The 24,315-nt window shown below is 43.7% G+C and overlaps 1 protein-coding gene across 2 annotated transcripts in view; it reads right to left on the bottom strand.

Annotated features, from left to right (window-relative positions):
• Nucleotides 1-1,038: 1,038 nt before the first annotated feature.
• atp10d (ATPase phospholipid transporting 10D) overlaps nt 1,039-24,315 on the bottom strand; it is a 45,552-nt gene continuing 22,275 nt past the window's right edge. For both annotated transcript variants that reach the window (XM_026151467.1, XM_026151468.1), the window contains 13 exons: nt 23,605-23,778; nt 20,728-21,373; nt 20,494-20,591; nt 17,620-17,746; nt 17,354-17,538; nt 14,691-14,970; nt 14,417-14,493; nt 13,970-14,095; nt 12,876-13,076; nt 11,976-12,056; nt 11,739-11,843; nt 10,824-11,011; nt 1,039-1,473 (listed from right to left, as the gene is read on the bottom strand). In XM_026151467.1, the coding sequence (XP_026007252.1) occupies nt 1,290-1,473; nt 10,824-11,011; nt 11,739-11,843; nt 11,976-12,056; nt 12,876-13,076; nt 13,970-14,095; nt 14,417-14,493; nt 14,691-14,970; nt 17,354-17,538; nt 17,620-17,746; nt 20,494-20,591; nt 20,728-21,373; nt 23,605-23,778 (2,472 nt within the window). In that variant the 3' untranslated portion in view covers nt 1,039-1,289. The remainder of the gene's footprint in view (nt 1,474-10,823; nt 11,012-11,738; nt 11,844-11,975; nt 12,057-12,875; nt 13,077-13,969; nt 14,096-14,416; nt 14,494-14,690; nt 14,971-17,353; nt 17,539-17,619; nt 17,747-20,493; nt 20,592-20,727; nt 21,374-23,604; nt 23,779-24,315) is intronic.

Below are 24,315 nucleotides of genomic sequence, written 5' to 3'. Positions count from 1 at the left end.
ATACATGCATGTGAATGAGAGGCAAACATTCAGTGAAGATGCAAGGAGCAGAGGTAGTGAAGGCAGGTAACTTTAAATACCTGAATCCATCCAATGTGCACAGGAGAGGTGAAGAGGAGAGTGCGTATTTAAACTGGATCTGCCTTTTAATCTTATTTAGTATAATAATTGTTTTATGTACGTCTTATTTTGACTTCTGTGTTTGCTTGTTTTATATTTTATTTTTATAAGTTATATATCATTTTATATGTAAGTTACTATGTGTGCGTGTGTGTGTGTTTATCTGGTTAAATTCAGTTTGGTTCAGACAAGTCTTCACGATAAAAATCCTTAATATGTTTTTGAAATTTGGTTTTGAAACATGTAAATCTATTTTTCTGTTTCCAGGCTGTGTATCTATTCATTTAGTGGCACAGCAATTACTTACATCAATACTGTGATTTTAAACGAGGGCTTCTGTTTAAACTGCAGGACAGATGAAAACCTGGTTGGATTCATTACAAACATAATCCAAAGCATAAAAACAAGGAGCTGAAAGCTATGACGAAAAAATAGAATAAATGTTTAAATATTGATCAGTCAAACCTGAGAAACTGATCAGTGTTTGTCTTACTGTCATTCAAGTACAGAGGTTAATTAGAGCCTTTGTTGAATGCTGAGCATCATAAGAAAAGAAAATAACGGGACGGTCTAGTATTAAGTCTTGACAGATAAATGCTTCACGCTCTGCTGCAAAAGCAGCCGTCAGTAATTTCTCCAGACCGTGGTCAAATTTGGTGCCATTTTTTGCCTACACACCTAACTTCTTACGTCAAATGATGTGCCGCACAGGTTCACAGGATTCTCGCACTCTGCCAAATCTCATCAGAATCCAACTGACATACAAGATAACGCGTCACCACAGCTTACACATGAACCGTGTGTGAGCTCCAATCCCGTCCCAAGCACGACACCAGTGCGTTTGTTCAAGAAAGATTATATAAAGATAAACATTGGGTGTGATTTTTAAACAGACGCTGAATGAATCACATGGATGGATTACTTTCACATACTTTATTCATAAAATCACAGATGCATACTTCTCATTCATACAAAACGCAGCCAGTTATATTCAGTGTTCTTTGGAGTCAAAGTCTTTTACTGAACCAAAACTTCTGTTCTGGCTGTGATGTACACTTCAGTGCGGCACATCAACAGAAACCTTTCCTTCAGTTTCAGGTATACTTTTCTCAGGGGAGATTGTGCATCAGTAGAGGTATCAAGTGCAACTCTCTGCATGTGCGTAGCTCTCACGCTAAGCTGGGCTCCAGGCCAGCGTTGTCGGCACCCGCCGAGAGCCTGTTGGTTTTGGAGTGGGCCATGTTCCAGCGCTGCATTCTCCTGCGGTAATTTTCAGAGTCCACTGTATCCATGTGAGCTGATTTCAAAACTGTAGATGGGTGCAGTGTGTTGCATAAAGCTTGAAAAAACAGCCTGTAGAGAAGAGCACATCAGTCAGTCCTCTAGAGCTGTGGCTGCACGTGACATTTTCAAACTTCATTGATTTCGCCTCTTTTTCTATTAACGACTTCGCTCTAAAGCAGTGGTTCGGTTTAGACTCTGCTTCATGCTGATAAAAGTCCTAATTTAGAAAACAATATGTAACGTGACATTTTGATTAGACTTTAACAAGCAAGCGGTTCCTTGTGGAGTGCCAGCCAAGTCTGGCTCCTGACATATATGATGGTGCTGTTACACGTTTGTTGCCTTACAATTAAGTAACGTCAAACCTTACACCCTCAACATTGACTGAAAACAGCTCAGTTAGTTTGTGAGTAAAGAACTATACTCAAGACAAAAACACATCACAACAACACGTCACCTTAAGGTACTCTCACTCACTGATAAGGGAAAATAAAACTAACCCACTCTAAGTTTGATCAACCCCCATTTCATTCCAGTCAGTTTTAGGAACACACACACCAAAAAACCCCTCTGGGTTTTTTAAAAATGCGGACCAAAAGAAGGAAGTTTGGCCCTTCCAAACAAAATATGCACAATATATGACATTTTATTACTTCTTCTTCTCTTTAAACAAATAGACCAGGCCGTTCGAGGTAGGCCACTCCTGGTCCGCTGTTGGAACGAACTCCTGATGCAGCCGTTTGTTTAGCCTACCCTCAGACTTACTAAGTGAGGAGGATATAAATATGTTTGTGTTAGACGGAGTGAATGGGCTGAGCCCCTACTGAAACCCCAAAACCATGAAATCCAGCTGGTTAGCTGGGCTTGGACGTATATGCAATAAATAAACACAGAATAGGTGGCCTTCTGGCTATCAGTGTAAAATCATGCATCATGCATATGTTACTTACTACACACACTATGTAAAGTATGTTTTTAATCATATAAAGTCACATTAAAATAGTTTTTCACAGGAACAAATAAAACTGAGTACAACTCATGATTCAGTGGCTTATAGAAAGTCCTTTAACAGTCTGTATCATCACTGGGGAGGAATTCTGCTGCACTCTTCTCTTTGTTTCTTCAGTTGTTGAGATTTCCAGGCATTTGTTTCTGCAGCGCTCTCTCAACATCCAACCGCAGCATTTCAATTTCAGTTCCTTGTTTCTTTTCTTTTTCAGCCACTCAGTAGAGTTGCTGATTTACTTGAGGTCACTGTCCTGTTGCACAGCGTCAGTGACAGCAAAGTGCCCAGGTCCTGTAGCTGCAGCATAACAAACTGTTCTCGTTTGCTCGGATGCAACCTAAACCATACTGCTGTTCTCTTTACATGAACAGACTTTCTCCTGAAAACTCTTACAAGCAAGCCACACTTGCTCAGCACCAGTAGGGGGTGCAGCTATCAATTATTTTAGTAATCAAGTAATCCATTTATTATTCCACTGTTTAATCAAGTAATCAGATAAGAAATACTTTTGTCTTATTAATGAGAAATAGTAACTATTCAAAAGAGAAAGTTGAACTGCATACAACACCTGTCAAAAACCCCTCAACCCTTTGATTGTATGTACGTACCATATTTAAATTAAACTTTTAAAGAAAACTTTTTCTTAAATGCAAAATTATATAAATAATCTCATGTACTGTCAAAGGTCAAATCAAATAAGATAAATGTACCTTTGCTCTGTCTGCCTGAAAAACTTTCAAATTAGGGAGCAAGTTTTTGTGCTGCTGAAAACAGATGTAATGATGATGAACACATTAAGTAATGTAAATAATATTTAAGTATTCAACCCGTAGCTGGACTGGCCGTCGGGCATACTGGGCATTTGGGCCGATGGTGATTTTTCGTTTTTATGGGCCGATGTTTTTTTGTTTGTTTGTTTTTTTGTAACTATATAAACAATAAAATGTGGTGGATTGGCCAGATGCTGGCAGATGTGTAAAATGTAAAAATAACTCAGTTGTTTGGTGGTGGCTATGGCGGAGCTTCCACAGAGGCGGCAGGTGGATGAGGGAAGGGGAGGCAGGAGGAGCAGAGACCCGAGGCGGCCGCCGGTCCGAGTGTCAGGTGAACTGAACTTCAGGTAAGAAGTCATGACCTGCAGTCTATCTGGGTCAGATATGAACTAAGTTTAGGTGCAGTTTATTCTCGTTGTGCTGACTTTTTACCGTCAGTTACAATAACTCGTACTGTGTTCTAGCCAGCTTGACGGAGTTTCTATACAGCTGGGTGGTGCTATGATGTTACTGATAGTGAACTTTATTTTATTCATAAGGTTAATTATTAGAGTTTCCAACCATTCCGTAAAAAACTGAATCGTCTCGCATTCAGAGAAAATATTACGCGTTTCGTGTTGAGGTGAAAAGGAACAGTTTGTCCCGGACTTCAGCTACAATGGAAAAGACACAAAGCTGGAATTATTCTGTGCACAGCTGTTTCTTCTTCTCTCATCCTCTCCCCCTCCCTCTCCTGTTGCTACTTATCATGAAACTGATCAATGATCAGCTGATCAGCTTTTCTCTCTTGTTTATTTATCGCCCACTTTGCGCCAGAAACAGGAAACCAGCGGATGTCGCGCTAAACAACAGCAGCACGTTTAAGCTTGATCAGCTGTTGTTAGAATTTATTTAATATTAATTTCTAGTATCAGCTGATGTTTGCTGGAGCCACAGCTGTAAAGCTGCTGGTCATGATGTCGGTTTGGTTATCTGGTGAGAGGGAAACATGAAGATGAGACCAGGAGATGTCCTTACTGAACCATCAGAGCTGAACAGGTGATGGAGAAACAGGTTTACCTTTTAGGTCACATGAATGAGTTGAAGTTATGAACTGTTTCTGAGAGACAAATAACACCAGGATCCTTTTCTAAGTAGCTGACAGCTGGTAACTGTGCAGGGGCGGATCTAGCAAAGTGTTGCCAGGGGGGCAGGTAGGGCATTAACAGGGAGAGGGGGGCACAAAGAAAGACTTTCTTATTCTCATTTAAAATGTCTCGCTGTTATTAAATAATTATCTGAATCTTGCGAACAAAGTTTTTATCTGACGTAAAATGTATAGAAATCGTACATATACCAACAAGACTGTACATCACTGTCACAACAGCGTCTGTTTTCATTCAAAGGCTTTATGGCTTTAATACCTGGTGGGCCGGTCTCTAGTCAAAATGCCCGGGCCCAATCTAACAACAACGAGTTTAATGGCATGTGTAAAAAAAATGTGGCTTATGAAAAAAAGCTCTTATTTTCATATTTTTAAATTCTAATGCAACTGAATTAACACAATGTTTAACATTAGAAACTGTAATTCATGCTTTTATTACATCACGCCTGGATTACTGTAATTCCATTTTAATAGGAGCTGGGCATTTTGTCACACTTACAATTAGTGCACAATGCTGCGGCTCGATTTTTAACTGGTAGAAGGAAATTCGACCGCATCACTCCGGTTTTGGCCTCCTACATCGGCTTCCAATCAAATTTAGGATCCGTTTTAAACTTCTTTTATTGGTTTTTAAATCTTTAAATGGTTTGGCACCCGTTTATTTGTCTGATTTGTTGAAAGCCTTATGTTCCCACTCGTTCCCTCTGGTCAGCTGAGCAACTGCTGCTTTCAGTCCCTAAGTCACGGCTGAAACTCAGAGGAGACCGGGCATTCTCTGCTGTGGCCCCGTTGCTTTGGAACAATCTTCCTCTTAATATTAGACAGGCTACATCAGTGCCGTTTTTAAGTCCAGATTAAAAGCCTATTTTTATTCTCTGGCTTTTAACTCTTTGGATGACCTATTAACTTAATGACCTATTAAATTAACAGGTCATCTGCATAACGTCTGAGGCTTACTGCAGATTACTCTCTGTGTGTGAATGGAGCAGCTACAAAGTTCGTTTTTCTTCACGTTGGAGTTGATCAGGTGCTTTGATGAAGGACTCGGCACTCTAGATTTTTCCCAGTAAAGGTTTTAATGGTCTCCTCCTTGAATCGCTACCTTATCGTGGTGGAGGGGTTTGTGTGTCCCAGGGATCCCAGGGGCTATGTTGTCTGGGGGCTTTTGCCCCCTGGTAGGGTCTCCCATGGCAAACTGGTCCTGGGTGAGGGACCAGACAAAGAGCGATTCAGAAGACCCCCATGAAAAGAATATCGAGGGAACAGTTTACCCTGCCCGGGATAGGGTTACCGGGGCCCCGCCCTGGAGCCAGGCCCGGGGAGGGTGCCCGAGGGCGAGCGTCTGGTGGCCGGGCCTTAGTCCATGGGGCCCGGCCGGGCACAGCCCGAAGAGGAGACATGGGCCCATCCTCCCGCAGGCCCACCACCCGCAGGAGGCGCCATAGGGGTCGGGTGCATTGTGAGCCGGGTGGCGGCCAGGAGCGGAGGCCCTGGCGGACCGACCCCAAGCTGCCAAGACTGGCAATAGGGACATGGAATGTCACCTCTCTGGTGGGGAAGGAGCCTGAGTTGGTGCGTGAGGTTGAGAGGTACCGGCTAGATATAGTTGGGCTCACCTCTACGCATTGTCTGGGCTCTGGAACCAGTCTCCTGGAGAGGGGCTGGACTCTGTCTCAGTCTGGAGTTGCCCCTGGTGAGAGGCGGCGGGCTGGGGTGGGTATTCTTATATCCCCTCGGCTTGCTGCCGGTACGTTGGGGTTTTTCCCGGTGGACGAGAGGGTTTGTTCCCTGCGCCTTAGGGTCGGGGAACGGGTCCTGACTGTCATCTGCGCTTATGCGCCGAGTGGCAGTTCGGAGTACCCAGCCTTCTTAGAGTCCCTGGGGGGGGTGCTGGAAGGTGCTCCACCTGGAGACTCTGTTGTCCTGCTGGGAGACTTCAATGCTCACGTGGGTAACGACAGCGAGACCTGGAGGGGCGTGATTGGGAGGAACGGCCTCCCTGATCTGAACCCGAGCGGTGCTTTGTTATTGGACTTCTGTGCTAATCACAGTTTGGCCATAACGAACACCCTGTTCGAACATAAGAGTGTCCATAAGTGCACGTGGCACCAGGATGCTCTAGGCCGTAGGTCGATGATCGATTTTGTAATCGTATCACCAGACCTGCGACCATATGTTCTGGACACTCGGGTAAAGAGAGGGGCTGAGCTGTCAACTGATCACCACCTGGTGGTGAGTTGGATCAGGTGGCGGGGGAGGACGCTGGACAGACCTGGTGCACCTAAACGCGTAGTGAGGGTGTGCTGGGAACGTCTAGCAGAGGCCCCAGTCCGCGAGATCTTCAACGCACACCTCCGGCAGAGCTTCAACAGCATTCCGAGGGAGACTGGGGACATTGAGTCCGAATGGACCATGTTCAGCGTCTCCATTGCCGAAGCTGCTGCATTGAGCTGCGGCCGCAAGGTGGTTGGTGCCTGCCGTGGTGGTAATCCCCGAACCAAATGGTGGACACCAGAGGTGAAGGGAGCCACCAGGCTGAAGAAGGAGGCCTATCGGGCTTGGTTAGCCTGTGGGACTCCGGAGGCAGCCGACAGGTATCGACAGGCCAAGCGGAATGCGGCTCGGGCAGTGGCTGAAGCAAAAACTCGGGTGTGGGAGGAGTTCGGAGAGGCCATGGAAAAAGACTTTCGGACTGCCTCGAAGAGATTCTGGCAAACCGTCAGGCGTCTCAGGAGGGGAAAGCGGTGCTCTACCTGCACTGTGTATAGTGCTGGCGGAGCGCTGTTGACGTCGACTGAGAAAATTGTCGGGCGGTGGAAGGAATACTTCGAGGACCTCCTTAATCCCACTGACACGTCTTCCGGGGAGGAAGCAGAGTCTGGGGATGAGGGGTGTGACCCACCGATTTCCGGGGGCGAGGTCACTGAGGCAGTTAAACAACTCCTTGGTGGCAGAGCCCCTGGTGTCGATGAGGTCCGCCCCGAGTTCCTGAAGGCTCTGGACGTTGTAGGGCTGTCTTGGTTGACACGTCTCTGCAATGTTGCGTGGAGATCAGGGGCAGTACCTGTGGACTGGCAGACCGGGGTGGTGGTCCCCATCTTCAAGAAGGGGGACCGGAGGGTGTGTTCCAACTACAGGGGGATCACACTCCTCAGCCTCCCCGGGAAAGTCTATGCCAGGGTGCTGGAGAGGAGGGTTCGTCCGCTAGTCGAACCTCGGATACAGGAGGAACAATGCGGTTTTCGTCCTGGTCGCGGAACACTGGACCAGCTCTTTGTCCTCTCGAGGATACTTGAGGGTGCATGGGAGTTTGCCCAACCAGTCTACATGTGTTTTGTGGACCTGGAGAAGGCATTCGACCGTGTCCCTCGGGGCGTCCTGTGGGAGGTGTTGCGCGAGTATGGGGTGTCTGGCCCATTGCTACGGGCCATTCAATCCCTATACAACCGTTGCAAGAGCTTGGTTCGCATTGCCGGCAATAAGTCGGACTCGTTCCCGGTGGGTGATGGGCTCCGCCAAGGCTGCCCTTTGTCTCCGGTTCTGTTCATAATTTTTATGGACAGGATTTCTAGGCGCAGCCAAGTGGCGGAGGGCTTTCGCTTTGGTGGCCTCAGAATCTCATCTCTGATTTTTGCGGATGATGTGGTTCTGTTGGCTTCATCGGGTGAGGGCCTCCAGCTCGCACTGGAGCGGTTCGCAGCCGAGTGTAACGCAGCGGGAATGAGGATCAGCACCTCCAAATCTGAGGCCATGGTTCTCAGCCGGAAAAGGGTGGAGTGCCCACTCCGGGTCGGGGATGAGTTCCTGCCCCAAGTGGAGGAGTTCAAGTATCTCGGGGTCTTGTTCGCGAGTGATGGGAGAAGGGAGCTGGAGATCGACAGACGGATTGGGGCTGCGGCTGCAGTAATGCGGACGCTGCACCGGTCAGTCGTGGTGAAGAGGGAGCTGAGTGTAAAAGCGAAGCTCTCAATTTACCGGTCGATCTACGTCCCTACCCTCACCTATGGCCACGAGCTGTGGGTAGTGACCGAAAGAACGAGATCGCGGATACAAGCGGCGGAAATGAGCTTCCTCCGAAGGGTGGCTGGCCTCTCCCTTAGAGATAGGGTGAGAAGTTCGGCCATCCGGGAGGGGCTTAGAGTAGAGCAGCTGCTGCTCCACATCGAAAGGAGCCAGCTGAGGTGGTTCGGGCATCTGGCAAGGATGCCCCCTGGGCGCCTCCTGGGCGAGGTGTTCCAGGCATGTCCCACCGGGAGGAGGCCCCGGGGCAGACCCAGGACACGCTGGAGAGATTATATCTCTCGGCTGGCCTGGGAACGCCTTGGTATTCCCCCGGACAAGCTGGAGGAGGTGGCTGGGGAGAGGGAGGTCTGGACCTCTTTGCTTAGGCTGCTACCCCCGCGACCCGACCTCGGATAAGCGGATGAAGATGGATGGATGGATGGAGGTTTTAATGGTCATCACTGGAACTGTGCTCCTGTTTTGGACGCCAGAAACACGTTTTCTTTCACTCAACCTGAGCTCGGTTTCTCTGTAACGCCTCCACCTCTTCGTGGTGTGTAAACTACGGAGCCCCTCTGATGACATGGTCCAAAACATAAATAAATTGTGGCCACAAAATTCTACTTTGTGCCCTCGAAATACTTTTTGTGGCCATGAATTGGATATAACGTGGCAACGAATTATGCATTTGTGGCAACGAAATAGATAACGTGCGCACAACATATTGATACAATTCCTGGACAGCTGCGTAGAGACATAAGCATAAGTAGGCTAAACCTATACACCGTGGACAGAGACTGTATGATTGAGTTTTATTTTAGGCTGGGAATGAGCTACAAATGCATTCTGAAAAGCCTGGCAATGCAAGGAACCATTATTACGGAGAGACATTTAAACAGGACATCGAGAGCCCAGTTGCTTTACAGACGTAAGTAGGACCTGGACACCAGGATAGATTTTATTGTCAACCAACTGCAAGGGAAGGATCACGGTTATCGGTCAAGTGTTTCATGGGCACAAATTAGCATTTCATGCGCACGTTATACCTATTTGGTGCCCTTGAAATAGTATTTTGTGGCCTCAATATATTTATTTTTTGGACCATGTCATCAGAGGGGCTCCGCAGTAAACAGATGGATTCTGGGAATCCATCCTACCAGGAAAAACATCCTACCCAATGTTTTTGCGCAGACGCGGCGCATGCGCACAACACCAACGCCAAATTAACTTCCTTTTCTCTCACCCATCCGGAATACTTCTTAAGGTTATGGTTAGTCGCAGGTCACCGTCAAATTATAATACGGGTAGGACGTTTTGCCAGAGTAGGATGGTTTCTCAGAACACCGGCTCCATGTTAAACTGTCCCAGAGTCATCATCACTGCGGCTGCTAGCAGCGTTTCTGTTTCAAACTGAAGGCTGTGTGGGCTTCATGTTGTCAAAACGTTATAGTGCAGGTCTGTTTTTAGTAGCAAATGCGGGTAAAGCACTCGCGGTCGTGTCGTTTAACACGTCGACACACTACAGGGCCTCGTGTGAAACGAAACATTGTAGCAAAGAATTTTTTGTGATTTTATTACTCAGTGAATTGTTGTAGCCCTATTTCAGTCTTTGCCTAATTTCACTGTAATGAACTTTAATATTAAAAGGTGAACTGCATCTAGCTGTCGGACTGCCAAAACCAGTCCTGTGAGAATCTTTTTTTTTGTTTACAACTGTAGTTATGTGTGTCGGGCTGTTTACTATTTACACATATATATAATACATGGAATTGTATGATTTCAGTTTTAAAACCATATAATTAAAGGTTAATATTTAAACCTTTTCCTAACAGGATCCCTTAAAGTGCTGTTGCCTACAGCTTATTATATATGTTTCTTTAAAAATACTGCAATATTTTAATTATGTATTAATTTTGATTGGTCCAATTAAAATTAGTGTTTCCAAAAATAGAAAATTGGAGACTCCAAAAGACCCCTGGAAACCATGGTAACCAGCACTATTTTACCTGAAGCATATGTCTGGTCATAAACAAATTAAAATATTTGTATTTAAAAACGATCCTGGATATCTGGGTAATGTTTTAGCAATGAAAGTGATGTCAGGTTTCCTGGGCTGTTGACTCAGTGTTTTCAGTTTGTACTTTGTCTCTGTTTATTTTCCACGTGCGTCCGGTTTTCTTGTGTTCGCCTCTGTCTGTGTGCATTCAGTCAGCCAGTCGTCTCATGTCCTGCTCATCCTGCCTTCACAATAAACATCCTCAACCAGCCTGCGAGTCCTGCGTTTGAGTCCACTCTGCCACATTGTTTAATTGAAATATGGAAACCACTGGAGTGACAAAACAAATTCAGTGTATAGCTGTGTCGGTGATGACGACATTGGCACCTCCAGGTGTCATTAGAGTAAAGCTCTTTATTATTAATGAGTTATGAAGTGCCCCCAAAGGAAATACACTACCTGTACATGAGTTTTTGCAGTGTGTGTGTGTGCGCGTACCTGGGTAACAGAGCTGCCACAGTAGTGAGAACACATGTGATGTAGAAAAGAGAGTGGGACATTTGGAGTAACTCAATCCCCAGAGGGTTGACAGGGGGGCTGCAGGTCACACAGAAGCCACTGAGGAGCAGTACAAAACCAAAATAGGAAGTGCAGCTGAGCACCAACACGACCATATGAATCCATGTCTGCAAAAAAGAAAAAGATTCAAAACTCCAGAGCACAACTAAAGAGAGAGAGCTGCTCCTGAATCTTTCCATTTTCAGTTCTGACTTGGATTACATTTTTCCTCACGCTCTACACCAAAGGTCGCAAACCTAAATGAGCTGAGGGCCACTTTAGTGTTCAAGTCGTACAAAAAACAATCAAACAACAAAAAGTGTAGTTTTTCTTTTGTTTTTTAAATTTCAAATATTGTACAACAAACTGCAAACGTGAATGCAGATTCTTGTTTCGCACTCTTAACTAACTGAAGCCTTTCATTGAACTACCAGATAAACACATTGGTCCTGTCTTTGCGGACAGACACGTGCAGCACTAATTTTGTTCGTATGTAACAAATCAAAGTGCAGACATAAGTGTACACATTAGTGTGCGACTCTCACTGAACTAACACAGCCAATCCCTCAGCATGTTCGTGCTCTCTGCTCATCTTGCCTTCATATTAAATCATTTAAAGAATTTATTTTAAGATTGCACACAACAGCAAACAAATCTTCAAGGGACAAACTGCATTAGATTTCATCAGGTCAACAAGTAGTGGTGACCTGTGCCGTGAGTTTGAGACCCCTGCTGTACCCCCTAATATAACACACATAACCTTTAAGCTACACACTTGTTATTGTAAAGGCAAAGTAACTGAGACACAGCCCAGCTGAAGTATAAATGATTTTGAGTGGTGGTGGTGAGTCTGACCAGCGTGTTGCTCTCGATCACTTGGTGCAGCAGAATAATGAAAAGTGCTGATGCGTTGATCGGTGAGCCAAAGGACAGCACCCCAACATCTGATCCTGCGTATGCCTGTGAAAACAGAAAAAAGTCCCCTAAAACACTCTCACATGAAAATCTTAGAACATGAGGAGAAGACAGACAGACCCACGTGCATGTAAATAGAAGGAATGTGATAAGTAACGATTTGCATGGTGTACTTACAAAGTAAGGCACAAAAAAGCAAACGAGGCTTTGGTAAAAAGCATCCAGGACCGTGATCCAGAACATGTATGGAACAAACGTCTGTGAAGACATCACAATCATCTGTTACACTTTCTAAACAAATATGAGTGTTACTGATGTCACACATGCAATACTTGTTTGGCTAACACAGGCCACGACACTTCAATGAAAAACAAATGACCCATGCTTAACGATAATGAGGTAATGAGCTAGGCCAGAGGTCAGCGGTAGCACACAGATAAAAGGACCAACAGAAGTATGTTGTGACGTGATCATATTGGTATGCATTTCTTTTTGTGCATTGTGATTTTTCTACTATATGTAATGTACACATGTATGGCTATGATAGTGCCCTATTTTCCATCTTCTGTTTCCTCTTTCTGTGCAAATAATAAAATGATCGCAGAAATGTAGCTGTTGACATATTAATTAAAGTGAATTTATGTGTTTTCCTGTTATACAGGACTGCTGTGATCATGTGTATGCACATTATGAGTTAGCAGCCCGGTTAGTGTGAAGCCTACATTAGTAGGTATTAGAGTTTCATCATAGCAAGTGCAGAACCAGTTTACATTCAGTAATTTAAAATACTTTGAAAGCCAAATAAATGTAGCGATCAATAAACTTTTCATAATTTAAGCAGTTTTCTTTTTTCATCGACGTGATGCAAACCTGCTGAGACTTCATGATGCTAACTGTGTCCGCTAAGGTTTTGTGTTCATAAGCTGCTCTGTTTCAGAAAATACATTTGTTAGGAGCAATGACCATACTCTAGAAAATGTTTGACAAAAATGAAAAAACAAATGAAATCCTTAAACAGCAACTGCCTTTTGTAGAGTTTGTACGTCATTTCTGTGGCATGTATGTGTTTGCAGTGACCTTGGAAGTTTGTGCATCCTGGTAGAGCTCGGGCAGCTCCATCAGAGTGTCAGCAGGTAAATCTTGGTTGAGAATTCCGTAAATGAGCGGAGGAGCTGATGTGAAGATTAGATTGAAGAGGATGAGCACCCAGGAGTTGGTCATGACACTCCCAGAAAAACCACAGAAGAACTGATACCAGAACAGCAGATTCACATACATCTGCAGGTAAGAAACACACAGTCAGCAGTGAGGAATTTCCTTACTTAATACTTTTTTTATCCTTGTGTGAACAACGAATTGCTCTAAAATCTTCTGTGTTTTGTAACGAATAAGTGCCATTTCTGGGAGATTCTTTAGTTTCAGGCAGAACATGAGCAGCTTTGGTGCAAGGAGGGAAGGAGCTCAGTGAACAACCATGCTCCATGCTGACACAGAGAACCACGGCTTTGTCGTGGTCGTAAATCACTGCACCAGCTCTTTATCCTTTCAGTGATACGATGATAAATGATTGTTCATTGATCGTATGTTTGATTTAAGCTAATAATGTGTCCTTTTGGCTCACACGTAAGGAAAACATGCAAAGTCCACATATAAAAGGCCCCCAGCTCTCTTTCTAATCAGGAACCTTCTTACTTTAAGGTGTCATTACTAATCTCTGCACAGGCAAAGCTCAATATCAACAAGTCCTCTGCATCATTGCAAGCTAGAGTAGGAAGGCTGCTGGGTGCCTCAAACCTGTGTGAGGTGTTTTGGGTTTGTCAGACTAGTGTTGACCTCAGGACAGATTTGAGACATGCTGGGAGAGCTGGACTCAGTGGCCGGGGAGAAGACCTGTCCCACAACAGGAACCCTCCAAAGTCATATTAAGTCTTATTAAATGTAGTCGTTAGTATAATAGGCAGAATAAACCGGAAACAAATATTTGGATGCAGCAACATGACAGAGACAAAACTGCTGTAAGACTAAAACAATGATTTGCTGTTGTTTTCTTGTGAGCAGGTGAGTTTAGGGATGACAGTGTAACTGCTGTGAGTTCAACACCCGCCTTAATGCGAAACGTCAGTCAAGCCGTTTATAACCTTTTTTATAAAGCTGTCAAAAAAGACTCTTACCACATTCTTGTAGATGAAGTATTGAATCATGTTTGCAAGACGAGAGTAACACCAGTGGCCGTGAACCAGCAGCAGCTTGCTGAGGTGTTTAAACCGTGAAATAGCAAAGTCACTGGACATCACAGCCTGGAGAAAGATTTAAAACAACAAAAAATGACCACAGAGCAAAATAATGAAAAGAAGAAGAAAAAACGCAAGCGTTAGCCTCATTTAGCGCCTGCTGGTGAGTGAAACCAGATGATACGGGCGAATGCAATATCACACTGAGTCTAATATAACCACAGAAAGCTACAGCTCTCAAAGAGTTCTCTGTCATGGTCTTGGATGGGAGGCTGAACTAAACCGATACTAACAAACAGTAGCTTCATAGTATTCTGTAAAGACCTCGGTTTGACAGTATTTTTTGTTATTACTAGTATTATTGTCATTTCTTTTCTTTGTTAATACCTGCATTCCCTCCTGTCCAGATATCCCAATGCCCACATCAGCCACCTGAATCATGCTTACGTCATTGGCTCCATCACCTGAAACAGCAGCATTGTTTTCCACTAGTTCGTGTCAAATTATTTCAAGCAGTGATGTGATAAATAAAGCTGACAGTACTCATGCAATGACAGATCATCTGTATTTCAAATGTTTAACAGACAAAGGGTTATGAAATGTCTTTATGGAATAATAAACAATCAGCCCCAAGCTGCTTTTCTGTTGGCTGAGTTCTTACCCACAGCCAGGGTCATGACACCAAGATGGTCCCGGATCAGCTGGACCACTTGGCTTTTCTGCAGTGGAGTGGAACGGCAGCAGATCACTGCCTTGCATCGCCGGCTCAGCTCCAGGAAGTTGCTCCTCAATTCGTCCTCCAAGGCCCAACCCAGCGTCCGGCCATCTGTGACCAGAATGAAGCTGCTGGACATGGATTCCCCATTTCCAGTAAGGGCAGTCAAACTCTCACCACCCTGGACTTCCAGTATGAGATCCTCAAATAAAGCTGCACAAGCATCCTGAAGGAAAAGAAAGGACCGTTATGTGCCTGAGCGGAGCGTAGCTGTTATATAGCAACTGTTTCTTTCATGAAATTGGTGGGCTGCTTGCTGCGAGTGAGTTCAGACATGGCTTCTCCTGCCCAGTGTTTTATTGGATTTGATTGATTGTTGGTGTTTTTTAATAAGGGGGAAAAATCCAAACCTACATGGCTCTGTGTGAAAAAGTGAATGCCCCCTAAACCTAATAACTGGTTGGGCCACCCTTAGCAGCAACAACTACAATCAAGCACTTACGATAACTGGCCACGAGTCTTTTACAGCACTGTGGAGGAATTTGGGCCCACTTGTCTTTGCAGAATTGTTGCAATTCAGTGACACTGGAGGGTTTCTGAGCATGAACTGCCTTTTTAAGGTCACGCTAGAGCATCTCAGTCTTGTGAGACTTCACCAGAGGTGCAAGCATCACAGCACATTTATGTCAAACAAAGTGAAGATAAAACACAGAAAAATATGAAGGAGATTTTCCTGGGCTGGATTTTTATAGTAGATAACCCCCAGTGAAGTGAAGCAGAGCGTCGTTACAGAGGTTTTGTTAGAGACACAGCTAAGCGTTTTGTAATTTGGCATAATATGTAAAAGTTGAAATTCACTGTGAATTCGTTTACCTGCTCTTTTGCTCTTTTAGCTGTTTGGCGGTTGTTGAAATAGTTTTGTGAGCTTTAAGCTGAGATTCTGGTGTTTCTGGCAAAATACATTTATATTTAAAAATCGATGTCAGGATTTAATGAATCGATATCGCTTTATTCAATATAAAATCTATTTGAATCTGGAAATTGATGTTCTTAAACCCACTCCTACTCCTGAGGCTGCAAGTGTCTTGCTTTCGCTGTGTAGTAAATTGTCTTGAACGTTCCAGCGAATAGGTTTATGCTACAAACCTATCACTAAGCAAGCCCTCAGGCATGGACAGCTTGCTGTAATTTGAATCTTTCAGCAGCTCCAATGATTGGCTAACTATCCGAGTTGCAGAAAGCGGTTTCTGCTGCGTATTGGTACTTGTATTTGTTTAGATTTTTATTATTTTATGCAGTAAAAGAAGCATTTTCTTTCCTAAAACAATGAATAACAATATAAATAAAAATAGAACACGTTCATTAGCACTGGTAAAAGTACTGGTCGATGGATGAGTCTACAAATGTCTATAGAAACCTTGTCCAGAAGAAACAACCCATCACTATGTTCCTCACCAACAAAAAGAAAGAGGACATGCTCTAATGCTCTTCTTTGCTGTACACTACATTCATCTCACACACAGTTGATTCACTGTGTACACGAACAAATGAGTTTTTAATAAGCATTTATAAGAGTGTAGACAGGATTTATAAGAAAGGGTTTTGAGGGTTTCATGACTGAAATATATAAAAATAATAAAATAATCATATGAAAAGTTTCCCTCTAGCCCTGTGGGTGGTCTATCCTTCAAGCTCGGGTCCTCTGCCTGAGGGTCCTGCGCAGTATCTTAGCTGTTCCCAGGACTGCGCTCTTCTGGACAGAGATCTCTGATGTTGTTCCCGGGATCTGCTGGAGCCACTCGCCTAGCTTGGGAGTCACCGCACCGAGTACTCTGATTACCACGGGGACCACCGTCACCTTCACCCTCAACATCTTCTCGAGCTCTTCTCTCAGCCCGTGGCACTTCTCCAACTTCTGGTTTTCCTTCTTCCTGATGTTGCTGTCACTTGGTATAGCTACAGCTATCACTACAGTACAGCTGGTTTACGCTCCTGCCTTCTGTCTCTGTGGTATGCTTCTTCAAGTGGCTGGCCAAGGCTGTAAGTCTTTGTTTGGGAGTTTCCAAGGCACGGGCAGCTCTTAGGTACCTCTTTCTTCAACTTTCTACTTTCAACTTCCCTCCGTGCTACCTTGATCTTGGCCTCTCGACTCCTTCTCCATGAACTGCGCTGCTCCTTTGGGCTGTTCATCATATAGCCAAGCATCTCCATGATCACTGCTGCTGTGGTGTAGATCAGCTGGTTCTTTTTGGTGATGGTTGCAGTACGGACTCTCCATTATGGTGCATTTACATCTTCTAGTAGACCTTCAGAGGGTACTTAACATATTCTATGTAACCCACTACGGAGGGTCCAGCTTTACCATGATCCTATCTTTCAGGTCAGTTTCTCTCGCACTCAACACTCCATCCGTCATACTTGGGGTGTCATGGTGTGACTGCTGGGTAGTCACAGGAGCATGTTTAGTGAGAGACTGAGATGAGCCAAACGCACCCATCTCCCTGTACAACTCCTCCATCTAATGCAAAGGGCACAGTGTGTGAAGAAGACCTTACACCCTTTTGCACATGCTCTACAGTAAAATAACAAAGATTTTTTCACTCACTGACCTTGCTTCCACAGTTAGCTGTCAGCAGTTTGTCACTGGCACATAGAAGTTTGCAGGCATAAGCGATGTTGATGGCTGTTTCCTGTTTGTCTCCAGTGAGAACCCAAACTTTAATCCCAGCCCTCTGAAGAGCAGCAATGGTCTCTGGAACCTCCTCCTGGAGTCTGTCTACAATCCCTGTGGTACCTGAAAACACACGCATACGCTTTAAGTGCTGGTATTTCAGCTCTGACATCGAATGATTTAAGTCTGAGCTGCAGTGACTACCCAACAGAGTGAGGTTGGTCTCAAGCCTCTGAGCTGACTCCAGAAGAAGCTCCTCTCTGTTCTCTATGCTGCTCTCTGCCAGCATGTGTGCTTTCAGCCACAAGTCATACTCATCCTCCTTCAGAACCTGCAGGTAATCAATAACAGATCAAGCAAATATTAGTAACTACAAAGTCAGTAGTTGGCTGTCTGTCATGTATTCAAACCGACTGTGGGATCTTTCAATATGAATGGGAAATGAGACCAAGAAGCAACAGTGGGGAACAGAATCACAAAGCTCCAGTTCAGACAGACAGTTCAGTTGGGTCAAAGATTTTCACACCAGTGGTCTGCTGGAGCTCGTTTCTAAGGCCTCTGGCGGTGCTATCATCCTGTTCCTCCTTGCACGAGGGAACAGCTAGTGCAAGGAGGCCCTGTGCAGCTTTACTAGATTAACTGCTTGTCTCCTGGAATCTCCTCCATCCTCTTCAGACTGTGCAGTGACACAGTCTGAATGTACAGCAATTTGGTGAACTCTGTTGTTTTAAATGTGCTATATAAATAAACTTAGCCTTCATCTTGTGTTAGCTTAGTTAAAATCATTAGTGTTACAGGAAAATTTTAACCTTCAACAGAAAAATTACAAGATGATCATTTAGCCTGGAGAAATAGTTTGCTGCTTTATAAGAAAACCCTCCATAAAGCCAGAACATCTTACTATTCATCACTGATTGAAGAAAATAAGAACAACCCCAGGTTTCTCTTCAGCACTGTAGCCAGGCTGACAAACAGTCAGAGCTCTGTTGAGCCAACCATCCCTTTAACGTTAACTAGTAATGACTTCATGAACTTCACAAATAAAATTCTTATCATTAGAGGAAAAATTACCAATAATCATCCCACAGATGTAATATTATCTACAGCTACTCTTAGTACCATTGATGTTAAGTTAGACTCTTTTTCTCCAATTGATCTTTCTGAGTTAACTTCAATAATTACTTCCTCCAAACCATCAATGTGTCTTTTAGACCCCATTCCTACAAAACTGCTCAAAGAAGTCCTGCCATTAATTAATTCTTCGATCTTAAATATGATCAACCTATCTCTAATGATTGGCTATGTACCACAGGCCTTCAAGCTGGCTGTAGTTAAACCTTTACTCAAAAAGCATCTCTAGACCCAGCAGTCTTAGCTAATTATAGGCCAATCTCCAACCTTCCTTTCATATCAAACATCCTTGAAAGAGTAGTTGTCAAACAGCTAACAGATCATCTGCAGAGGTTTATTTGAAGAGTTTCAGTCAGGTTTCAGAGCTCATCACAGCACAGAAACAGCTTTAGTGAAGGTTACAAATGATCTTCTTATGGCCTCTGACAGTGGACTCATCTCTGTGCTTGTCCTGCTAGACCTCAGTGCAGCGTTCGATACTGTCGACCATAATATCCTATTAGAGCGATTAGAACATGCTGTAGGTATTACAGGTACTGTGCTGCAGTGGTTTGTATCATATCTATCTAATAGACTCCAATTCGTGCATGTAAATGGAGAGTCCTCTTCACACACTGAGGTTAATTATGGAGTTCCACAGGGTTCAGTGCTAGGACCAATTCTGTTTACATTATACATGCTTCCCTTAGGCAGCATCATTAGAAGACATAGCATAAATTTACACTGCTATGCAGATGACACGCAGCTCTATCTGTCCATGAAGCCAGATAACACACATTTTTGACCAGGACATGTCCTTCAACGCACGTATTAAACAAATATGTAAGACTGCTTTCTTCCATTTGTGCAACATCTCTAAAGTTAGAAATATCCTGTCTCAGAGTGACGCTGAAAAACTAGTTCATGCATTTATTACTTCCAGGCTGGACGACTGTCATTTGTTAAAAACTTTCCTTTTTGCTAAAGCATATAGTTAGGGCTGGACCAGGTGACCCTGAATCCTCCCTTAGTTATGCTGCAATAGACGTAGGCTGCCGGGGGATTCCCATGATGCATTGGGTTTTTCCTTTCCAGTCACCTTTCTCACTCACTATGTATTAACAGACCTCTCTGCATCGAATCATATCTGTTATTAACCTCTGTCTCTCTTCCACGGCATGTCTTTATCCTGTCTTCCTTCTTTCACCCCAACCAATCACAGCTGATGGCCCCGCCCCTCCCTGAGCCTGGTTCTGCCGGAGGTTTCTTCCTGTTAAAAGGGAGTTTTTCCTTCCCACTGTCGCCAAAGTGCTTGCTCATAGGGGGTCATATGATTGTTGTGTTTTCTCTGTATCTATTATTGTAGGGTCTACCTTACAATATAAAGCACCTTGAGGCGACTGTTGTTGCGATTCTGTGCTAAATAAATAAAATATAATTGAAATGAAAACTTCAGTTACACTGAAGGATCAGATATTAAGTTATGACTGGACAAGATTAGTAACAAATTTAAATGCTAAATTTAAAAGCATTTACCTTCCCTTTTCACAAGTCTCTTTTATGTGACCTGCTTCAAACAACAAGAATGCACGGGGCAACGTATCCAATGTTTTTTTGCATTCTGATGTCCACGTCCAAAACACAGTTTCAGAAGAGCAGATCCATGTTAAAAATCTCAACATCACATGTGACCTGTGTAGTAAGTTTAACTGGATTCTCTAAGCACTGCAATTCTCTTTTGCTTTATCAGTTCTCCATCATGTCTTTCCTTGATAATTTACAAGGAGCTTGAGGACAAAAGATCAGGAAAGTGTTAAATCTTCAAACTGATTTATGGCTGTCTGTGCATCAAAGATCTTTGCATCCAGCTAAAGTGAGAAACCATTAAATTAAATACTACATTGTGAAAGAGTGTATTCATGGACATTTTGTACAAAGCTATTTGATTTCACTTCTCAGAGATGTTACCTTTTTAGCGATGCAGAGTGTGCGGAGGCCTTCTCTGGCATAAGCATCCAAATGTTTTTGGGTTTTTTCTTTGATGTGACTGTATACCTCCGTCTGATCTGCACCGGAGAACAACAAACACACATATAAAACACAAAGGAACACTGATGAAAGACATTGCTCTTATTATAAATGTCATTTGTTCTAAAATCATCAATCAGTAGGAAATCAATCTTAAATATTCCTTTTAATTACCTGTGGGGCTTTCAGCCAGGTCCATGATGACTGAGTCCGCACCCTTGGTGAAAACCACCACCTGTCCCGTCAGAGGGTGGCGAACCACTACGGACATCCTTTTCCTGTTGGAGTCAAAGGGCAGGATGTGGAGCAGCTGGATAGCCAGGGAGCCGATTCCTGGCAGATCCACGAGCAGGCTCTCTGCAGAGCGACCCCTCAGGGTACAGCGGTATGCTCGTGCTGCATGGACCAAAGCTGCCTCATCTGGACTCTCTGCCTCATACACCAGTTCATCGGTTATCTCTTCCACTTGTTTGGTCAGGTCTTGCATGCTCTGTCTTGCCTCATCAGGGTTTGTCTGTGTATCCTTTAAGTCATCCTCTGTCTCTTGGTCCTCCACATCTTGTTCTTCCTCCTCTCTGGCAGATAAGTCTGGTTTAGAGTCATTTTCCTGGCTTGAGCCTGACACGTCTGTGGTGTTGCTCACGGGAGTGGAGAGAGTGAGAGAGCCTCTCTTCCCCCTAATAAATAGCCTGCTTTTTAAGCTGTGAGGGCTGCCTTTGATTTGGGAAGGGGAGAGAGCGGAGAAGGGAGAGAAACTGAAACGCTGAAACATCAACTTAACTTCTTCCAGAGACTTTAGAGGTGTCCGTTCTTCAGGTATCTGTAGGAACAAGAAAACAGAGTCAGCTGCTGGAACTCGTGCTAAAAAAGTCAAGACGGTTTCCCCTGAAATTATTCTTTGAATTTTTACACTACTGAACACTGTATTTTTAATTAAAATGTAAATGAATCAAGCCAGAATCTTTCCCATTAGTCGAATCTCTGCACAAAGTGAAAACCAGCTACAGCTTTGTTACTGTGGAGTATTTTGTGCCAACTGACGAGGAATAAATATCCATTAGACTCAAAAATAGATATTGTGGTGATGTAAAGTGGAAAATCACGTCTCGTGATTTTCATGTTCAAAATCATGTTCAACCTTTACATTTTTAGGCATTTAGGCTCTTTAAGTTATTTATATGATGATTAAGAGAAAGTAAGGACTATTTTAATATGCAAACATATTTCAGCGTGCCGTATTGTCAGAACACGTCCGATCGTCTGGAGTCAAAAAAATCATGTTGAACTACTTTGAGTCTGGACTCTGAAGTCATGTCCACACTCGTCTTCAGTCGAGTTATCATTCCATTATTGATGTAACTTATATATTTGATTCCTTATCAGTTCTCGCTGTCTCTGTTTGAGGGTCACCATCATCTGTAAGCAGCGTATCAAAGACTTTACATCCGTGAATATTAACAGCATGTAGTATCGTCAAATGCTTGTTATGGTCAGTGTTTGGGTCATTACTCAAAAAACATAATGTATTACGCAGAACACCTTTCTTTAAAGGGATGTAAGTAATCTGTTACACTACTTGTAACATTATTTTTGCATTTTTCCATAAAATGGTGAAACGCATTGTCTCATATATACATGCAGGACACACATATTATCTTTCTCTTAGCAGTGGCATGCAGTGACTTTTACAGAACAAAGATGAAAACAGATAAAAGTGCTGCTGACCCTGCACCTGCTCAACTTCCCTGTTTTATTATAGACCAGACACGGTCAGAGCCACAGCCTTCAGCTTCTTCCTGTTAAAATGGAGTTTTTCCTCCCCACAGTCGCCAAAGTGCTTGCTCATAGGGGTCGTCTGATTGTTGAGCTTTCTCTGGATTATTGGTCTTTATGTTACAATACAATGTTGGCCCTGCGACAGACTGGCGAACTGTCCAGGGTGTACCCTGCCTCTCGCCCTATGACAGCTGGAATAGGCTCCAGTGCCCCCCGTGACCCTGAAAAGGATAAGCGGAAGCGAATGGATGGATGGATGGATGTTACAATATTAAGCCCCTTGAGGTGACTGCTGTTGCGATTTGGCGCTGTATAAATAACTGCAGCCACAAGATGACAGTAATGTTAATGATGGATACACATTCTAATCGACAGGCGAGGAGCTTTATGGCAGCGCTGTTTGTCATCAAAGAGAGAAATCACTTTACTTTGGTACATTTTAAATATTGTCAATAATGTTTATATTTGACAAGTCCTGATGGAAAGCCACTGGTATTTAGATATGAACACAAAGCCGGCAGCACAAAGCAAAGATGAAAACAGGACAAAGAGCCTTTAACTGCCACAGTGATTCTACTGTAGAAACATGTTGGAAACCAAGGCTGCAGCCTGACTGCTCATCCATTTATTACCTTTATTACCTGTTTAACACCAGGGTCTGGCAGCTTGACTGTTGGTGTTTGTTCAGCTTTAACATAAATCTGGGTTCTTGGCTAGCTTAGGTTTAGTCTGTGCTGTCTGTGCAGGGACTTGTAAAGAGCTGAAGTTGTGTTAGCAGCGTAATGCAGTTGTTTCTGTCGTGGATGCAGTTTCCACTTTATTATCATGTCTATATCTACACTGTAGACCGTGCCACTGTTTTCCTCCTCTAGCATACAATCTGAAATCAGCTGATTGTAGCACAAGTGCAAGTGGAATGGATAAACGGATTCAATAGGCAGGCAGACAACAATGTCAAGGAACTGAACTACTGGGAATCAGTTCTTTTATCATCACAGTCCTGACATACATTTGTTTTTCTATCCAAAATGTCTGAACAACATTTTAATCCAAGTCAGGAAATATCAAGTCCTTTCACACTGATATTCTAAAGATTACGAGGACCTCTAAACATCACACTGAATGACATCACTCTACAGACTAAACTAAGCAAAATGTTTAAATAGGCTCGTCAGTACAGACAAAAGAGCAAATTGTTCCAACAACACCATGTAAGTCATTTCATTGTAAATCAAAACAAATGTTGGAAACATCTTTTATGTGTTATTTACTCACCACATGTCGAGGCTGGTTGGGCGAAGAAACCACCACACTGTTACAGATGGCCAGAGCCAGGAAGAAGTCAGTTATGTAGGTGAGTTCCATGCTGGATGGAGTCTCGGATGAGGAGTGGTTTGTCAGCCAGTTCAGCTTCCTGCCAAGTGCGGGGTCTGGTACCACCTCCTTTGCCTGAACACAGGAGCGGCAGGTGCTTACCCAACATGCCAACAATAGGAATAATATGTAAAAGCAGTGGAATTCACTACATGCAAAATGTAGTGTGAGAAATATGCAAAAAACTAAGAATTCAAAAAGGGGGCAAAAACAGCACTATATTTACCAGTAATTAATAAAACCAACTTTTTATAAGGTCTCCAAGCCGAGTTTTTGATGTGCATTCCATAAATGTTGAACTGTCTGCTTTTGAAACCGTAACTATGAAGTGAAGTCAGCATACCGAGGGAATCTTCTGATTATCAGGATTCACTTACAGTAATATTTGCAGTCAGGAGAAATGATCACACAGAGCTGATTATTACATATTTACTCAAGGATTCTCCCACATTCAAATTAAAGAACTGCCACTTCCAACATCTGACCAATCACAAGACATGGACGGATGTCCTGACAGCAGAGCAACTGAATTTACAAATGAAGAGAAACTGTTCAATCGGCAAAAAGCAGTTAAACACTCTGCGCTGTTTTAACTGCAGCAGCATAACAGCT

This window comes from Astatotilapia calliptera, chromosome 19 (assembly GCF_900246225.1).
Source record: "Astatotilapia calliptera chromosome 19, fAstCal1.2, whole genome shotgun sequence".
NCBI lineage: Eukaryota > Metazoa > Chordata > Actinopteri > Cichliformes > Cichlidae > Astatotilapia > Astatotilapia calliptera.
This window is presented reverse-complemented; position numbering and strand designations above follow the sequence as displayed.